Genomic DNA, 16842 nt, shown 5'->3' on the forward strand with positions numbered 1-16842 from the left:
TGACGTCAAGGGCACCATACACCAACATCAAAAAATGATACAGTATATAAATCCTCCTTCGCTCTACTGAACGTTAAGAGTCTTCTTTACAGCAACAACAACGTTTTGAAGCTGAGGCAAAGCGTTTTCTTCCAGAAGTGCTGCATAGGGCATTGGTACGTCGGCACCTGTCACGCGAGTGACGGGAGCATCCAAGTAATCAAATGCCTCACCTCGAGTATAGCCATATTATACATACATACATTCATCTATTTCACGTCTATTTTACTTTCCATGATCCTGGCGCATATTTCCGAGCCGATTCCACACTGAGGCCAGCCTCCTTCCACAGTAACCAAACGATTCGTTTTCTTTATCGAATTGATGATGCACTGTGTATCCATCGGTCGCAATGACAAAAGGTTAATGACCTTTTGTGCGAACATGACCCAAAAAGAAATAAGAGAAACGCCAAACTCACTTCACATTCAATTCCCTCCTCAGCCAAAGTCTTCGCTGCATCCAAACTGAGACCGACCATTTTTGAATGAGCGACCAGAGTCACGTGTTTTCCTATAAAATTCGTATATTGAAAACGGATAATTTCGTTGACGTCAACCTTGTCGCTCGATCTTTGCTTTTCCAAAGGGAATAACGTAGTCGACGCTCATCGCTTCTTCGGACACGGGAAAAGAAACCCCATACATCAACTCGCTCTCAAGAACAACAACTAAAAACCAAATACCATATACCCATAATATACGGTGTGCCCCCTTTTTCAAACCTGGATTAGGATCTCGTATAGCTGCTTTCAAGAGTCCCCTCGCATCTTCTGAACTGTACGGGGAAACGACCTTGAGTCCAGGGCAGTGACTATACCACGCGGCAAAGCATTGAGAATGTTGAGCTGCGACGCCGGCCGATGCGCCGTTGGGACCGCGAAAAACAATCGGAACAGAAACCTTTAAGTAACAAGTGAAAATTAAAATCGTATATATAAAAATTTACCACTTACGTCACCCGCAGACATGTAGAACGTTTTAGCTGCAGAATTGATCACCTACGTAAGCACAGTCTCGCCGCCGCCGTGTCTCCTTTATCTGTTCTCATACCTGATCAATAGCTTGCATTGAAAAATTGAACGTCATAAATTCGCAAATTGGCTTCAGTCCAGCCTAACAGACGTGAATCTCGTTTATAGGCAAGACGCAGCTCTTTTCGTACCATTGCTGCACCGACAGCGATGCCGGCAAAACCCATCTGATAAAATTAATGAATAAATTTATTCCATTGAATTTTTTATTTACTCACTTCCGTGATTGGCGTGTCGATAATTCGCTTGTCTTCCCATTTTTTCCACAAGCCGCGACTGACCTAAATGGACCGATAGTCTCTTTCGCTCTATTTTGTCTCGCTTTTCCTCTACTTTGTACGCTCCGTCGTATTTTGCTACTTCTTCGCCAATGAGGAAGACGCGATCGTCTCTCGCGATTTCTTCGTCCATTGCAGAATTCAGTGCGTCTCTCACCGTCATCTGCGCAACGTGATGCGACTTGGTCGAGTGCGAGTGGCTTGCTAACCTGCGCATTCGTTTCTTGTTGGGCTGCTGACGAGGCGAGACGAGCTGAACGATTCATCTAGTTTCACAGAAGGCATTTATAGAGATTTTTAACATTATTTGACGCACCAGCTTAGGCCAATTGAAGCCGAGGAGCCGAGAAAGGGATCGAGCAGCCATTGTGATGACTCAAATCCGGGAGGGTAGGAGTGTGCGTACTGTGACGTCAACGAGAACTGAAATTCAAATGGAATGAATGTCGCTTTTCAGTGTCTCGTGGCATTTCTGTACGCAGTAAATAAAATGCACTTACGTGGCACCGTGCATCCGACAGAAAAACGCGCGTTCGCTGCCAATATTGATTGATCGCGTTGGCAAATAGCGAATTTTCATGCAAGTCTCGATCCTATGACGTCAAGTGCATATAGAAATCGAGTTTCAATTTCCAAAAGACATAATTGCAAGCAGTAGGCAAAGGATTTACTAGAGATTCAGAAAAGCTGCATAAACTTCCGCCACTTGCGTTGGATCATCAAAAGGAGCGCCTAATCAATCAATAAATACGTGAATTGCGCTTTGCGTTTGGACGTACCTGCAAGCACTACTTTTCCTGACAATGACGTTGTTTTAAATCCGGTTATGCCTCTTACAAGCTTTTTTAGAGAAGAGATACTAATCCTAACTCCATTGGTAGGATTCTTGAGAATGACGCATCCCTTGACCTTGTCTCCATCACCGCTCACGTTCAAAAAAGGAACGACGGGACCAGAAATGTCACGTCGCAGTATCTCTTCCGACGTCCTGTCGTTCTATAGAAAGGCAGAGTAAAAAATTCGAATGCAAAACGAAGAGTTCCAATCTACAGGGAACGAACGTACAAACGTAATGACGGGATATCGTTTGCTCAATAATTTCTAGGATGCCAAGGACACTCTTACAGTGAACTAACCTCAACTCGAACCACCACAAGACGCTTGTGCAGAGACGTGGGGCTAAACGTACTGTCTAAATAACAAGGATTCAACTAATAGCGCTGTAGGATATCAAACTGATGTACCAAGGCTGGCGTCGGCGCAACTAAGGTGAAATTTGCGATCCCTCAAATTGAACAGGAGTCCAATCTAGTACAGAAACAACACTAGACGTATTCTTTCTAAAAAGTTTATTCCATATGTTTAACCTGCTTGGCTAAGTCATTTCGAGTGCCAATGGAATTTTTCCCTACTGGGTTCTCCAGTAGGATGGTACCATAGGTGGCTGTGCCGTCGCAAAGGAGAGCCACGTTGCAATAGAGGCAATTGGGAGGCTCGTCAGACGACGGACCATCCATGGGTTTGTAAATCCACAGATGAAGCAAAGACCCCGAAATGCCTTTGATCTAAAACAGCAACTACAAATGCAGGACATTCGATATAATAGCTATTAGTACTGGGGCTTTCTCTTCAATGACTAGCTGGCCTGAAAGTGGATCTCCTTTCCTTTTGAGTGGCTGCTTTGTAGCGGCTTCGATGTATTCCCGATGCGTTGACACAATGTCGTTAAGACGAGCCGATCCACTGACTTCGTATACAATTACGACGTCATCAGAAGGCTGCAACTTGGCCTGAAGAAGAAGAAAAAGATTAGAGATCGTCCTGCCTTCTATTTTGCTCTCATTGCATACGCTTTTTCTCAGTTTTTGAATTTTGTTGACGACTTCTCTTGCAACACCTTCGTCCAATAGAGATTGATCTGGAGTGACGTCAAGAAGTACAAGAACCTAAAAGTTTGAATGCTTGGATTTTATGGAAAAAAAGATCTTTCTCTTACGTTTCCGTCTGAATGCGCTTCATACTGCGAAGCAGAAGATCCAGAGAACACGTACCCAACCTACAATCCAAACGAGAATTCACAGAAGATCTTAAATTGACTTCTCATTTGCCTTGATATCTCCTAATCCAAGCGTAATTCCAGCCACTTCGATCTTCCCGTCTTCCTCAAACTTTTTCAGTTGCTCGTCAGTCAATTCTAGAAAAAAAATTCCGAAGAGTAGCACGAGGTATCGTCGGTTTACTCTTTATTTCATCTGCAACTTTTTTGAAATCGTTTTTCAGTCGCCGCCCCAGTTCTTGACTGTCGGGAACGGCTCTCAATTTGACGCCGTACTTTTCTCTGTCTGAAGCCGTTGTAACGCAGCGGACATTCAATTCCTAAATAGAAAAACCTCCAACACGAATTACACGCACTTTATTAATTATCCACCTCTTTGATATATCCTTCAAGGTGCTGGACGTCAGTCAAGAACTTTTCGTCTTTGTGTATGACAACGACTTCGGGTAAGGGATACTTTTGACGCAACACGGGATCAAAAATCAATTAGAAAAAATATTATGATTCTAGAAGTACTTTCGTAGGAAGCGTTTTTCTGTCTCGAATCACTCGGCCCAGTTCTATGACTGCCTGCATTCTCTGCACTGCGTTCTCAATGTCGCGATCAATGAGGCTCTCACTGTAGAAGGGAGGATGAGAACAGTGTCTACATGTATCTATCTATTCCTTTACTTTGGTTCGGGGAACATGAGATAGTGAACGCTTTGAGTGTGGGGACATTTTCTTGGATTGAAATTGATCAGATGCTTCAGATTTTGGTAGAGCAGCTCGGTTAGAAAAGGCGTGAAGGGAGCCTAACCAATTATTTCCAACATCGAGGGGGTGGACATCGAAAAAAAAGAAATACCATAATTCGTATCATTGTGTATAATACGTCAAAGAGGGTTTGAAGCGAAGATAGGCAATCTTCATTCGTTGTTTCTCCCTAAAAAAATCAGTGTATAGGATACCCCCTCCAAACTGCCGTATCTACTAAACTATAAGCATAAATGGCTCTCAGTCTCATTAAATCAGTTTTTTGTTATAATCCCTCATACATTTTTATCAAGAACAATCAACGCTTTCATCCTAGAGCCAAGCGATTTCATCCTCAAAAAACTCACCTTAATCCTTTTCCTGTTTGAACGGACATACCAGTTCGTCAGCATGTCAATAAACTTCACAAGACGAGGCACAACAGTGTAAAGCCGATAAGCTAAGCACAGAAAATAAAAAATTCTCAATCGGCGTCATTCTCCAGCGTACCGGCCATTTCCTCTTTCATAAACTTGACAAGACTCTGAGCGAAGGAGACGATCCACTTGTCCATATAATTTTCCGAAGTCAACGTCTCAGATTCGTTGTATTTGAACTTTGATCCGTTCTCCTAACCCCCCGAAGTTCAAAGACGGCGCCATCGAATTTTCAGTTTACCCACCCTCTCAAATCTCTCGACGTTTTGCAAGAGAAATCGAAAGGCGTTGTACCAAGGAAGAAAAACGTCCTTCACGACGTCCTTCACTCCCGCCTCCTTGAAACGCAACGTCTCGGCGCGAACAACCGGCGAATTGATTAGGTACAGCCTAACAAAAAAAACAACATCTCTTCACTCCCTGGGGACCTCAGGAAAATATATAACCTTAGAGCATCGGCTCCATATTTGTCTACCACCTGCTGCGGATCCGGATAATTTTTCAGTCTTTTGCTCATTTTTCGACCGTCACTAGATGCGTGTACGCTAAGTCATATATGTATCCTCATCTGCTTGTTCTCCCACCTGGCTAAGACAAGTCCGTTTACAATCAAATTCTTGTAAGGAGGTTTTGCAAAGAGAGCGGTCGAAATGACGAGGAGCGTGTAGAACCTTTATTGGGTAAATAGGGTACAACAAAGGCATTTGTTTTTTTGCGTGTTTACCAGCCACGTGTCTGGTCGACTCCTTCCGCTATGAAATCGGCTGGAAATGCCGACTCGAATTCCCGTTTGTGTTCGAAGGGATAATGCGTCTGAGCGTACGGCATGCTAGCGTCCACGACAACCAGGTAGTCAATAATCAATAATCGATGTAGAACGCGCTACCGTTTTACCTTCCGGATTCAAACCAGCAATCGAACACTTCGCTAATTCGTTTCAACTCGCCGCGGCCAGTTGTGGAAGGAATCGTGATCGAATCGACGCTATAATCGCATTTTTTTAAAAATGTCATTTGTCTTGATGCTGATTTACGTTTCCCGATGAAGATCTTTGATTCTGACGCCAGAGAGTTTTTCCAGTTCATCGATTGAGCCGACGCAGACAACCTAAATTCGTACAATTATTAAATAATTTCACTTTTTCTTTTCTTTTCTTTTCCCACTTCTTCAAAATCGTCGCTAATCCAAATGGGAATGGGCGTTCCCCAGTAGCGATTCCTCGAAACCGCCCAGTCATGAGCCGACTCCAGCCAATTGTGAAAACGTTTTTCTCTCACAAATTCAGGCACCCTACCCACATGAAAAAAAAGCCTCGGTTTCTACTAAAAACAACAAAATCCATGAACCTGACCAATAGCATTTTTTGTTATTAGCCAATAGCTGATCAACAATCTTTTCCACTTGTATAAACCAGCTCGGCACCGCCTTGTAGATAAGAGGGGTCTCCGATCTTATTAATTCAAATAGAATTCCTTTACTAATAAGCCAGCGCTCATCTGTGTAGTAACATACCTCCAGCAGAATGGATAGCTGTGCTTGTACGTTCCACTATGAACCAAACGTCCGTTCTCTTTCAAATGCTTGACAATAAATTTATCGGCATCCTAACGCGCGACGTCCTCGTTTTTAATAAATAAAGTTGCGCTGAATCTTACTTTGACGTGATTTCCGGCAAAGTGAGTGACTTCGCTGGTAAATTTTCCCGTATCGTCGACAGGGCAGGGCAATTTCTGTCCTTTCTTGATCACGCCTTTGGCAATAGCAATTCTGTAGTCATCCTAGAGAGGGGAAAAAATTGATACACATCGTGACGGCCACGTGGTTACCTCTCCGAAGGCCGGTGCTTGATGAACGATGCCCGTCCCACTTTCTTCCGTTACATATGTGTCAGTTAGAACAACGAAAGCGCCTTCCTCTTTAAACTTAATTGGTCAATCACGTGTTTTCGTTATTTAGAGAGCATTTTATTATTGACTTTGATTTCACCTTTGCAAAGTATGGAAAGAGAGGCTCGTACGATTTTCCTTCCAGTTCTTTTCCTTGAAACCGTTTCAGCACCTCGTACTCGTCTTCGTGCTTGAATAGAGCCTCGAGACGTTTCTCCATCATGATATAAATCCTTCCCGTAGATTTATCTAGAAAAAAATTCAACAGAAAGGATCTCTTATTATGGGGGGTATTTTTCGTTTTTTCTCTCTCTCCCTTGCCTTTGACTTTGACGTACGTCAGCGTTGGATGAACGCACACGGCCAGATTGCTAGGCAACGTCCACGGAGTCGTCGTCCAGGCAATGATGCTCACATCGGGAGATTCGTCCAATGGAAAACTGACAATGACAGCCGGATCCGTCACGTCCTTGTAGTTTTGATTCGATTCAAAATTGGAGAGAGGAGTGGAACAAGCCGTCGAATACGGCATCACCTTGACACCGATAATCAATAATTTGATTCTGAATTTATTTTTTTCTGGTGTTACTTTGAATCCCCTGTAGACTAAGCCCTTGTCAAATAGCTGCTTGAAAACCCACCTGATAACATTGAAATTAGTACACCCAGTCCAAGCTCCTTCTATTTGATATTTACCAGACAGTCTCCATGAACCACGGGTAAAGGGTTTTGTAGTCATTTTCGAAGTCGATCCACCTGCCCAGTCTCGAGACAATGAACTAGAGACATTGTTACAGTTAGTATGCTTTGAAAATTAATTGAGATTTTTTCACCTCCCACTCTTTGGAATATCTCATGACGATTTTCCTGCATTCAGAATTGTATTTTTCGATTCCCATTTTCTTCACGTCGTCTGGACCCTAAATTGATTGATTTATTTTTTGACCAAAAATGTAACAGTAAGGCGTGGATCTACCGTGATTCCCAGAGTCTTATCGATTTCATATTCGACGGGCAGACCGTGACAATCCCAGCCGAATCGTCTTTCGACGTGATGCCCCGTCTGATGAGCGTATCGAGTCACAATATCCTTCGCGAGCAGAATTACCGCTATACAAATAGACAATTCGTGCTTTTCTTGCCTTGATTGTGCCCGCAAGGATGTGCCCGTAGTGCGGAAGTCCTGTTGCAAACGGTGGACCGTCGTAAAATGTGTATCTACGGCCGTGAGATGATCAGATCGATCACGTTCCCTCGAAGGGACCCCACGCACCTCGGTTTCCCTTTCGATTGCTTAAGACAGTTCCTGAAGGCGTCCAACTCCTTCCAGAGGGCGAGAATTTTCTTTTCCTCCTTGGGAAAGTTGAGCGAGTCCGGCAAAGAGGACATTTTCTAGGTCACGTGAATTCCACGTGTTCGAATCATGTCCACACCAATACACGTCATGGGAACACATTTTCATTCTTTTCATCGGTTGAGAATTTCTCATGCCGTGCTTTATAAAACGGTGTCTATTAGATAGGGAGACAGGGCAGCCTCCCCAGCTTGAATTCGCTTCATCGGAACACTCTCAAGCATTGGTGACAAAAATTTTGCAAAGGACTTTGCATTTTCTGAACTCCATTCGTACTTATCGACTAGAACACTTTTCAAATCCCTAAACAAAACCCGAAAATTAAACGACAAGATTTTCGTGAATAAGTAGCTACCAAAATTTTAAGTCGTGTATATTTTTCAAATCTCCTAAATCAATTAAGATCGTCGTCGCATGAAATTAAAAATGCAGTAATAATCTATACCTTTTCTAGTAAAAAATTCTCTACTATATTTTCCTGAGACAGCAAAAGATCTTGGCATGTGACCAAGAAGCTCAATGATGTGAGCCAAATGATCTGCATCAAATAATAAATTAAACTTAAAACCAATCTACCCTTCACTACCATCGTCTCGCGAATAGCGATCCCCAGAGTGAGGCTCAAACAGATATTCGCCAGTGGCCAATTCAAACGCCTATAAAATTATTATAAGCAATATCAATTTATTATTTGCAATCGAACCATGCAGGCAAGGCTCCATATATCAGCTGGCGGCCCATAGCCACTTCCTAGTATCACTTCCGGCGCACGATACTGACGGGTTTGTATGTGTTCGGTGAAGTGATGATCCTTAGGGGAAAAGCCTTAACTCAAAAAAATCGTTTTTGATTACTTCCTTACCACCCAACAGGCGTTTCCCAAATCAGCAATTTTGATGTCAATTGGATATTGCAAGGGGTCCCAATCAGGTGATAGGCAATCCGCGGCTGCAGAATCAACAACGTGCTCAGCAAGTGTTGAAGGCTCGTCAGTAGAAGTCTGCATGTCCTCAACACCCTCGCCACCACCTCAAAACAAAAATTAAAAAATCCCGTTTAAGTATTAGTACTAGTATGTACTTTCTGTAATATGAGGTTCTTCCGCTTCCTCTGGATTGTCTTCGACTGCAACTGACTCAACCGTAATTGGCTGTTCTGTGCTGTCGTTTTCTTTGTCCTCATGCAATTGCTTCAGCTTCGCTTTCTTCTTTATCTTCTTCTTTTTGTTCTTGCTCATTCTTTTCGACGACGCCGAACTTCCACTGGCACTCCTACCTTTAAGACGACCTTTGAGCTGAGACGGAATATTGCTCACTAAAAATAACTAAATATTTAACTCCATTCTTGGTTTTTATTGTACCTGCTGATTTGCTTGTCACTTCAGATGAAGCCAACCTTTTAATCGCATCCTCAGACAGGCATACCAAAACGTTTTCGGGTTTGATATCAGTGTGAATGATGTGACATTTCGTATGCAAGTAGTCAAGACCATACAAAACCTAAACAAATAAAAGTATTCAGCAGTATTTATTAATCGTTGTACCTGTTTCGTTATTCTTTTCACAGCAGCCAAGCTTATTCCCATATAGTCCGATTTGGCTATCATTTTCAGCAGGTTGTGGCCAAGAACTTCGAATACCATAGCATGATCTACGTGGAAAGAGAGAGAGGGAGAGAGAGCAATCAATGGACGAAGAAGATACACGTATCAGAATTACGTGTCCCATGTATCCCGTGCACCCGAAATTGATCATGCAACTGAATAACATAGCGATGACCAATCGAATCCGGATCCGTGTCTCTAACCTAAAAAGGAAATATCGTTATCAATTAACGCGTTAATTAAACGACCACTAGAATCACTTGTTTTAATATTTTGATTTCATCTTGGGCCGATTCTGCGTAGTGAGACGCGCTCTTCACAACTTTTAGAGCCCCATATCTCTTATCCCTGAGAGACATTCCCAACAACATTCAAAAACGAAAACGATTCCGTTGCTACCTTATATCCCAACTCAGCCAAACGGTCGAGAAATGACCCCAGCCCAATTTTCGAATGACGCTATATCGCTCATTATACAAATCTCCAATGTTGACAGGATGGTATCCCCCTTGAAAGAGAAAGAATTAATAGCACGCCTCTTTTCTCTTATATAATAACCAGGGCTTACCCCGACAATAATCTTCAGGGTCCTCCTGTTCGTCCTCAGTCGATTCGAATTCTTCCTCTGACGACCTGTCGACGCTTTTTTCTTCGTGTTTCTTTGCGTTGGGATGCGCGCGCACCTTCGAGAGAAGCTTTCGTGCGGTGTCGATTCCTCGATCCCTCTGTCGCGTCGCCCTTTCGCCTTGCTGCGCCTCTTTTTCGAGTGCTTCGCTGCCGCTAAACAGTTGTGATTCGGTTTTTGATGTCGTCGCTGTCAAGCGAAACCTTTTTTTCGGAGATTTGAAGACATTATGTCATTTGTCGCGACGCGTGGGCAGATACGGGACTTCTCGCGTCTTGAGAAATTAATTAACTCCATTACTGTATTGTTTTGTCTTCAAAAAAACGCAAACCCAACACTTATTTTATAAACACGGCAAACTAATTTGCTCTTATTCTTTCTGTGAGAACTCGCTCAGCTCCAGCAATTCTTGCATGTTTGCAACTACGGAAATAGAGCCTCGCCTTATTATATTCAATGATTTCTTATGCCTACCGTGCAGTTTCGTTGTCATTCCTTCTTTTACCTTGCAATAATTATTGCAATAATTAATGCAAGGGAAAGGCCGAGTCATCTGCAATAATTATTAAAACCGTGTGCTATAGTTCAGGGATGCTAAAAATCTTGACCTCGCGCCCTCGCGGATCTCCAACGAAACGCGCTAGATCTACTCTAATATGCTAATATAACAACCTCGCGCGATCAAACGGTTCGTGCGAGTCAAAATTTGCAAAGAAAATGCGCTAATTGATTCGGGGGGTCCCAAAGCGTGCCTGTTCCAATATTCGCACGGCTTCTTCAAATTTGAGCGTGATTTATCGATTGCGAAGCGCTTCGTAGTCGTAGATCACTGCAAAAAACGAAGCGAAAGTGATATCGCGGCGACGGTAGGTCCGGGTGCATGGACAGCTAGATCGCCTTTTTCATTGCGAAAAACGGGCACCCGATCGCCCATACGCTCACCGACTCCGTAATTTGCATCGTTGTTGGCTCCCGCGTCGTGAAATCGGCCGTTTTCTTTGTCTACGATCTACGTACGCCACGTTCTGCTTCGCGTGTTCGTTTCCCCGATGTCCGGGCCGTCCGGCAAGCCCGCGAAAAAGCCAATCGACGATAATGCACAGCGAAACGTAAGACGAAACTGCGAAGAAGAAGAAACGCGAGGTCCACGAGGCATCGTACGCCATCTTGACCTTGAGGCGAGAAATCTTGCATCATTCGTTGCCAAGAATAGAATTGCTGACCATGATCATGATGCAATCGATAGTCAAACGGTATTGAATATTCGCACCTATTCGAGGAACCAACCAGAGCGCTAGATGAACCCAACGTGACCTCAACGGACCAATGAGCGCGCTGGGCGGAGCTACACGGTTCAAAAGGGAAGTGCACACCGATTCTCCTTCAGTTGCGGCCTAGGGTGGGTGCGGCGTGGAGCAATCTGCGTCTCATCCTTGACGGACTGGCTCGGGAGTATCGGCAAAAGGAAGTCTGGATCGTTGGATCAGCGTGGCCCACGGATTAATCCCGTGCCGGAGCCTCTAAGCAGGGCGATGGGGGGCTTCGGCCTCGGTTCACGCACTGAGCAGAAAGATCGCCTACATGTCTTATTGTTGCCAAACGAGCACGGCCTGCGTTAGGCAGAGTGGGTACGGCTCGGAGGGGGTGTCGCAAGCGGTCTGGTTGCCGGCACTTTTCTCACCAACTGGCACGATTAGATTGCGGATGATCTGGCTCAGGAGAATTCGATCTGGGCATTGCACGTCCTTTCCTGTCGACTCCTACAAACGGTAGTCAGCCGCTCTCCACCTCAGAAGCCCTGGTTCTTAGCTTCGTGCTTACCAATGTGGTCAGGTATCGTCGCGCCGGGGGACTCGGTATTAGGGGTCGACTACTCGTCCAGGCGGATACTGGTTGAGGTGGCCTATGAGGTCAAAACTCGCCCGAAACTTTTTGGAACGGGTGGCCATTGCTTTGCGGTGGCTGCCTTGAGCTACGAAGCGTCCGAACCTCCCCGTGGTGTAGCTCGGGTAATGCTAATACGGACGCATTCAGAAAAGGTACGTAGAACGATATTTTGACAGTGACTAATTGGGATTTGATTTTTAGATCGCGAGCGCTGAAGGGAAACGAAGATCGAAGAGAGAACGATCGACGAAGACGAAGAAAAACGATCGACGAAAAGAGAAGGCCCGCGGAAGAACGAAAGAACGAACGACGACGAAAAAGGATCGAAAAATACAGTGGACACGATAGGTTTCTGCATGAGTGCATGTACTGTACGAAATAAAATCGAATGTGCGCAACTTGATCGTGTACGTGGCCGTCGCGCATTCGCCCAGATTTGATTCTCGGATGGTTTTCTGACCGAATTGATCAACGTGGAAGGCAGAGGCAAGCGTTTTCCCGCGATTCGACGCTCGCCATTTCGTTTTCAGACCTAGAGGCTAGAGCAGGTTTCGGAAAATACAGCAGAACTCTGTAGGGACATCAGCGAGGACGATTTTAGCGAAACAAAGAGGTGTAGACGTAGATCTAGGGAAAAAGAGAATGGTGATGAATCTGCCGCGCTACAGAGAGCGGCGCGCTTCGAGGCGTCTCTGATGCATTCGACAGGCGAAGAGGCGTCTTTGCTTTCGCCTGCGCCGAGTTCTGAGCAGCTAGAGGTCCTGGACGCAGACTTCTTTGCAGCTGACGTGTTTAGACGACTCCCGTATCAACCTGAAAGATTTAGTAGGCTCGAGGGCCCAGTATGTTGTCCGGTCTAGCGCGTGCGCGCGTATCCCTACCAAGCGAAACCGTTTTTCGGAGATTTGAAGACATCGCGACGCGTAGGCCGATACGGGACTTCTCAAAATTAATTAACTCCATTACTGTATTGTTTTGTCTTCAAAAAAAACGCAACCCAACACTTATTTTATAAACACGGCAAATTAAATTGCTCTTATTCTTTCTGTGAGAACTCGCCCAGCTCCAGCAATTCTTGCATGTTTGCAACTACGGAAATAGAGCCTCGCCTTATTAATTAATGATTTCTTCTGCCTACCGTGCAGTTTCGTTGTCATTCCCTCTTTCAGCATCGCTTGAAAGAGTTTGTGCAGGTCGCATACAACGTGAACGTACTGTGCCATGCCCGCGTGATACTTCCCAAAGGAACTGTCTCTGCACCAAATGAGACAAAGCAACGAACTTCCTTCTTGGAGAAACAGAAGCCTCGTCTTGTCCAAATCACTTTGACACGAGAAAGACGGATGCCAACAAGGCATCAAAGCCATTAGCTCTCGGTGTAAAGCGAGGACGAGACTTCGAACCATCTAGAAGTGGTGGTCAATGTGCTGGTGGAGAGAAACTCGTTCCACTAACCTTAGAAGCTGAAGATGAACTCAGCTGTACTGGTACTGTAAGAGATGAGGCAAGAGTCCACAGCCCAGTCAAAACGTGTATAACCTATTAGATAACGAGCAAGTGACTCCCCGTTTAATTAATTAAAAAGGAGCTATCTCACTTTAATCTTTAATTCTAGAAGTGGCAATACGTTTTCTTCTTCCCTCAGTTCCATTAGCTGAAGAACTTTTAGCAGAGTAGGCGAGTCTAAATTTCAAATTTTTAATTAATTAAGAGTGTACATACAAACATTTTACGCTTGCCTGGCTCTGAGCAAAGACTGGCAACAACGGCGCTTGATTCCACCAAATGATAAAGCATTAAAAGGACGGCACTTTGCAAGAGACTGTGTCCAGTGCAAAGGCACGAGACAAAAATTCCCTCCCGTATAAGAGGCACAAAACTAATAAAAAGATCACATTGATCTGACACTGCGTATTCTTTCTAGAGCCTGTACCGTTCAAGGTCCTTCTTGATGCACGTTAATTGGTCAAGAATTTCCAGGCAAAGCAAAGGAACTGCCAACTGGACTTCCAAAATTTCGTCCTAATGCAACAATCTCGCTCGAAGGCACGTAGACGACTTAATTAACTGCACCTGTTTGGAATTGGCTAAATCAATGAGGTGGCTCATTAGAGCAGCCGAAGCCGTCTCAATTTCAGAGCTCTCGTGATAAGACCTCCTCCCTTTATCAGTGCAAAGAGAAGAAAGGCAGGACCCTTAGAAAGAAACACGCCCATAAACCGTCTACAAAATCAACTCATGCACTCACTAACCTAGGCGCTCTCGCGAATGTCCATTCCCACCCAAATTCACGCTCCCAGTTGGAGTTAGCACATCGGGAAGTAAAACTTGACAGCTACCCTAGTTCAATTATTTGAATAAGTACTCTAAGACTAGAGCGTTCGAACGACTGATATGAGACATGAGAATGTCTTTTAGGAGTGTTAGCTAACCCTACCTTTGGTTTGGCACAAAGAAATCGAGTTCCACCAAGGAGAGGATGAGGCTCCAGTTCCTGACCATTCACAACAAACTCCATCTAACAACCCATTTCTATTACGTGTACGAATTCTACGCAAACAAACTTACGGCCGTTTGCTGTGGCGTGCTACAATTCTTCGGCGCAAACAAATTCTTTTCCCTTCCTTTCCTGCCAAAGAACTCAGCGCTTGGCGTTCCATCGGAAGCCGCGGCGGATCCCACGAGGACTTTCCTCGTCGCTTCGCTATACAAAACAAGAGTTTTCAAAACGAGCAAAGAGTTCAGAAGGCACACGAGCGATTCGTCGACAAATTCCCCTTCGTCGGACGAAGTCAACGTCGATTTCGACGCGGCAGCCGTCGACTCCGACGAACTCTGCGTCGTCGCACTGGACAAATATCCGGCAACGCATTTCTCGATGAAGGGCAGAAGTCTCAATTCGGTTCCCGTCCCGACGAACGACTCGACGGACTCGTCGCGAATCTGATTCAAAATCACGTGCGCCCGAAACGATTGCGTCTCGAAATCGACACTCGTCTCGTCGAGCGAATTCGCCGCCGCCGTCGAAAAAGAAAGAACTCGCTTCGTTTCGACCGGCGCGGGAAATTTCAACGAGAACACAGTTCCGGCGCATTTCGCCTTATAGGGAGGCCTTAGCAGGGAGAAAACTTCACTGGGAGGCGACATCACGAGCTTAGTGGCTAAACTCTCGTCGTCGAAACGATGACGCAAGGGAGACGATATTCCTCTTTTCGTATCACTCAACTCGCATTGAACGCCTTGACTGGAAAAAGAACTCGCTTTTCTCGCGTCCCCATTTCGAGTTCCCACGACGATTTTTCGCCTTCCATTTTGACTCGGATTCTGATTCGTCGAGATTCTCCTTTCTTTTTCCATCTGCTTCGTCTTTTGAACGGCGATCTCCTTTTCTCGCGTCTCGAACTGAAGCATCGCTTTCAATTTTTCGATGTTGCGATCTCGCTCGGCCATTCCGCGACACAGCTGATCGACTTCTTCGCGATATTTCGCCTGTGTCGCCGCTTCGCGCGCGCGCGCCGTTTTCTCCCGTTGCGACATGTCTTGGCGCAGCATTTCCATATCTTTCTCGTATTCGAATACTTTTCCCTTGAGCGCGTTGAGTTGGTTTTCCTCTCCTCGACGATCTGTTGCGTCGTTTTCGTTCATCAGTTCGCTTACCGTCGCCTCTTCGACGTTTGGCGCCGTCGCCTGCGTCATTGCACGATCGTAGGCGAGGATGAAGTCGTCGTCGTTCAGTTCGTCGTCGTCGTCGGTCGGTTTCGATATTTTTTGAGGTGAAACGGACGCCCGGTTGACGTTTGCGGGCATTGTGTAGGGGAAAGGGCGACGCGAGCCAGTCGTTTGGGCGCCGAGAATGTTTTCCATCGTTGCTTTGTCACTGTGCCATTGATCGACGAGGAAAAAAACGTGGTCCGCATGCGTACTAAGCTTTACTACGCTTGTTCAATTTCCTTATATTATCTACTGTTCGAACAAGATGCACGCCAAACAACAAACAAGTCCGAGAATTTAGTGATAGGTCTCAGGCCTTTTTTTGAGCCAAGCCCAAATGTTTGGTTGCTTTTCCACTTTAGAGACCAATTCTTCCAGCTTAGGCGTACGTACTCCATTTTTGTAAAACAATTCCTTTCCCTTGCTAATCTTACCGTGGCGCAGAGAATCAAAAAGATGGAAGAACGTGATGTCAGGAAGAACGTGATGTCAGCAAGAGTCATCTATACGTAATAAATAATCTAATTGGATTGTTAGGGTTTTCAGGCTTTCCTTGGGACCGACAAAAAAATCACTGTTGCCTTCAATTAGAATCTTTTCCATACGAGAAAAATATTTAGGTATTGTGTCTTCGAAAAGCGCTTTGCAGAGTTCCGCCTGTCGACCAACAGTGTACATGAAAGTTGGGGGTTAGGCCGGGTTACGGTATGTGACCTTTTTCGCTTCATCCTTTTCGTAGTAAGTTGCTTCGATGAGTTTCGGAAGAATTTCGAAAACAGATTGAACAACCATGACCACTCGCGCTCTTTCGAAGGCCGTTTCGCCGTTCAATCCTAAATAAAACGAATGCAATATACTACCGCAACATGGCTCGATCCGTCAGCTGAGACCTGCTACACAGGAGGGGGACCACGGATGACCACGGGAGACCACGAGAGCAGGAAACATATCTATCCGGGTAACTTTGCTCTTTCCTTGTCGCGCGTACGGCTCCCGGATGCCTACTGCTCTATTTTTAAAGCCGTCTCCTGCCTCTATTAGCACTGAAGCCGTATTCGGCGTGCAATGTTGACTGCATTCTAGACCACCATCTTGTCCTTGCAATTGCTAAATTTGATAACGCATGAAAGGCGACTGATAAAAGTTGAACGCTCGTCGGCGGTCTCTCAACGGCTGACGGAAATTAACTAGTCCGCCA

General features: G+C 45.1%; 4 protein-coding genes and 2 long non-coding RNA genes across 7 annotated transcripts; 1 reads left to right on the forward strand and 5 right to left on the reverse strand.

Annotated features, from left to right (window-relative positions):
- Positions 1-12: 12 nt before the first annotated feature.
- LOC136186359 (pyruvate dehydrogenase E1 component subunit beta, mitochondrial-like) lies at positions 13-1737 on the reverse strand. Of its 2 annotated transcripts, XM_065973667.1 has the most exons (12): positions 1667-1737; positions 1560-1616; positions 1406-1513; positions 1291-1353; positions 1204-1239; positions 1092-1154; positions 995-1039; positions 764-941; positions 599-709; positions 461-552; positions 269-410; positions 13-212 (listed from the first exon to the last, which is right to left on the reverse strand). In XM_065973667.1, exons 1-12 carry the CDS (start codon positions 1715-1717, stop codon positions 64-66), a joined length of 1095 nt encoding a protein of 364 aa, XP_065829739.1. In that variant the 5' UTR covers positions 1718-1737; the 3' UTR covers positions 13-63. The 2 variants fall into 2 exon arrangements, with proteins under 2 accessions (XP_065829739.1, XP_065829738.1); XM_065973666.1 differs by having other exon boundaries at positions 599-941.
- Positions 1738-1863: 126 nt separating this feature from the next.
- LOC136186789 (isoleucine--tRNA ligase, cytoplasmic-like) lies at positions 1864-7895 on the reverse strand. Its single transcript, XM_065974251.1, has 35 exons — positions 7738-7895; positions 7607-7682; positions 7441-7554; positions 7298-7384; positions 7161-7243; positions 7054-7105; positions 6786-6999; positions 6565-6713; positions 6405-6500; positions 6234-6356; positions 6091-6182; positions 5930-6028; positions 5742-5868; positions 5612-5685; positions 5473-5562; positions 5303-5407; positions 5163-5249; positions 5025-5108; positions 4824-4968; positions 4652-4772; positions 4510-4601; positions 4254-4331; positions 4079-4200; positions 3923-4025; positions 3779-3862; positions 3591-3726; positions 3459-3544; positions 3347-3406; positions 3201-3296; positions 2967-3140; positions 2718-2915; positions 2595-2658; positions 2487-2542; positions 2130-2346; positions 1864-2082 (listed from the first exon to the last, which is right to left on the reverse strand). Exons 1-35 carry the CDS (start codon positions 7851-7853, stop codon positions 2021-2023), a joined length of 3762 nt encoding a protein of 1253 aa, XP_065830323.1. The 5' UTR covers positions 7854-7895; the 3' UTR covers positions 1864-2020.
- Positions 7896-7906: 11 nt separating this feature from the next.
- Positions 7907-11201, reverse strand: LOC136186790 (SRSF protein kinase 3-like). The gene is made up of 18 exons (XM_065974252.1): positions 10989-11201; positions 10799-10875; positions 10521-10599; positions 10250-10469; positions 10105-10201; positions 9990-10054; positions 9821-9929; positions 9682-9769; positions 9537-9624; positions 9362-9468; positions 9179-9317; positions 8899-9132; positions 8681-8847; positions 8522-8629; positions 8405-8474; positions 8264-8356; positions 8174-8207; positions 7907-8121 (listed from the first exon to the last, which is right to left on the reverse strand). Exons 4-18 carry the CDS (start codon positions 10341-10343, stop codon positions 7962-7964), a joined length of 1653 nt encoding a protein of 550 aa, XP_065830324.1. The 5' UTR covers positions 10344-10469; positions 10521-10599; positions 10799-10875; positions 10989-11201; the 3' UTR covers positions 7907-7961.
- An 822-nt stretch (positions 11202-12023) lies between these two features.
- Positions 12024-12336, forward strand: LOC136185613 (uncharacterized). The gene is made up of 2 exons (XR_010669581.1): positions 12024-12085; positions 12135-12336. It is a non-coding gene; the product is annotated as an uncharacterized lncRNA (long non-coding RNA).
- A 533-nt stretch (positions 12337-12869) lies between these two features.
- LOC136186720 (uncharacterized) lies at positions 12870-15833 on the reverse strand. The gene is made up of 10 exons (XM_065974182.1): positions 14502-15833; positions 14371-14451; positions 14186-14273; positions 14007-14128; positions 13867-13955; positions 13673-13812; positions 13531-13616; positions 13389-13472; positions 13072-13339; positions 12870-13022 (listed from the first exon to the last, which is right to left on the reverse strand). Exons 1-10 carry the CDS (start codon positions 15795-15797, stop codon positions 12970-12972), a joined length of 2307 nt encoding a protein of 768 aa, XP_065830254.1. The 5' UTR covers positions 15798-15833; the 3' UTR covers positions 12870-12969.
- Positions 15834-15874: 41 nt separating this feature from the next.
- Positions 15875-16621, reverse strand: LOC136186540 (uncharacterized). Its single transcript, XR_010669742.1, has 3 exons — positions 16535-16621; positions 16359-16477; positions 15875-16301 (listed from the first exon to the last, which is right to left on the reverse strand). It is a non-coding gene; the product is annotated as an uncharacterized lncRNA (long non-coding RNA).
- Positions 16622-16842: the final 221 nt, after the last annotated feature.

The sequence above is a fragment of the Oscarella lobularis genome, chromosome 4, assembly GCF_947507565.1.
Source record: "Oscarella lobularis chromosome 4, ooOscLobu1.1, whole genome shotgun sequence".
NCBI classification, from domain to species: Eukaryota; Metazoa; Porifera; class Homoscleromorpha; order Homosclerophorida; family Oscarellidae; genus Oscarella; species Oscarella lobularis.

Bases quoted from the DNA above. Each gene is read 5' to 3' on its own strand.
- LOC136186359 (XM_065973666.1), bottom strand. From the start codon at position 1,717: ATGGCTGCTCGATCCCTTTCTCGGCTCCTCGGCTTCAATTGGCCTAAG. The intron at 1,514-1,559 runs GTTAGCAAGCCA...CACGTTGCGCAG, and splicing joins AACAAGAAACGAATGCGCAG to ATGACGGTGAGAGACGCACT. The intron at 553-598 runs GTTGACGTCAAC...CGAATTTTATAG, and splicing joins AGCAAAGATCGAGCGACAAG to GAAAACACGTGACTCTGGTC.
- LOC136186789 (XM_065974251.1), bottom strand. From the start codon at position 7,853: ATGTCCTCTTTGCCGGACTCGCTCAACTTTCCCAAGGAGGAAAAGAAA. The intron at 6,183-6,233 runs GTAAGATTCAGC...GTCGCGCGTTAG, and splicing joins TTGCCGGAAATCACGTCAAA to GATGCCGATAAATTTATTGT. The intron at 5,686-5,741 runs GTGGGAAAAGAA...GTACGAATTTAG, and splicing joins TTAGCGACGATTTTGAAGAA to GTTGTCTGCGTCGGCTCAAT.
- LOC136186790 (XM_065974252.1), bottom strand. From the start codon at position 10,343: ATGGAGTTAATTAATTTCTCAAGACGCGAGAAGTCCCGTATCTGCCCA. The intron at 9,770-9,820 runs GTAGCAACGGAA...AATGTCTCTCAG, and splicing joins TGGCTGAGTTGGGATATAAG to GGATAAGAGATATGGGGCTC. The intron at 9,469-9,536 runs GTAATTCTGATA...CTTTCCACGTAG, and splicing joins GCACGGGATACATGGGACAC to ATCATGCTATGGTATTCGAA.
- LOC136186720 (XM_065974182.1), bottom strand. From the start codon at position 15,797: ATGGAAAACATTCTCGGCGCCCAAACGACTGGCTCGCGTCGCCCTTTC. The intron at 13,813-13,866 runs GTACAGGCTCTA...TCTTTTTATTAG, and splicing joins ATCAAGAAGGACCTTGAACG to TTTTGTGCCTCTTATACGGG. The intron at 13,473-13,530 runs GTGAGATAGCTC...GTTATCTAATAG, and splicing joins TTCTAGAATTAAAGATTAAA to GTTATACACGTTTTGACTGG.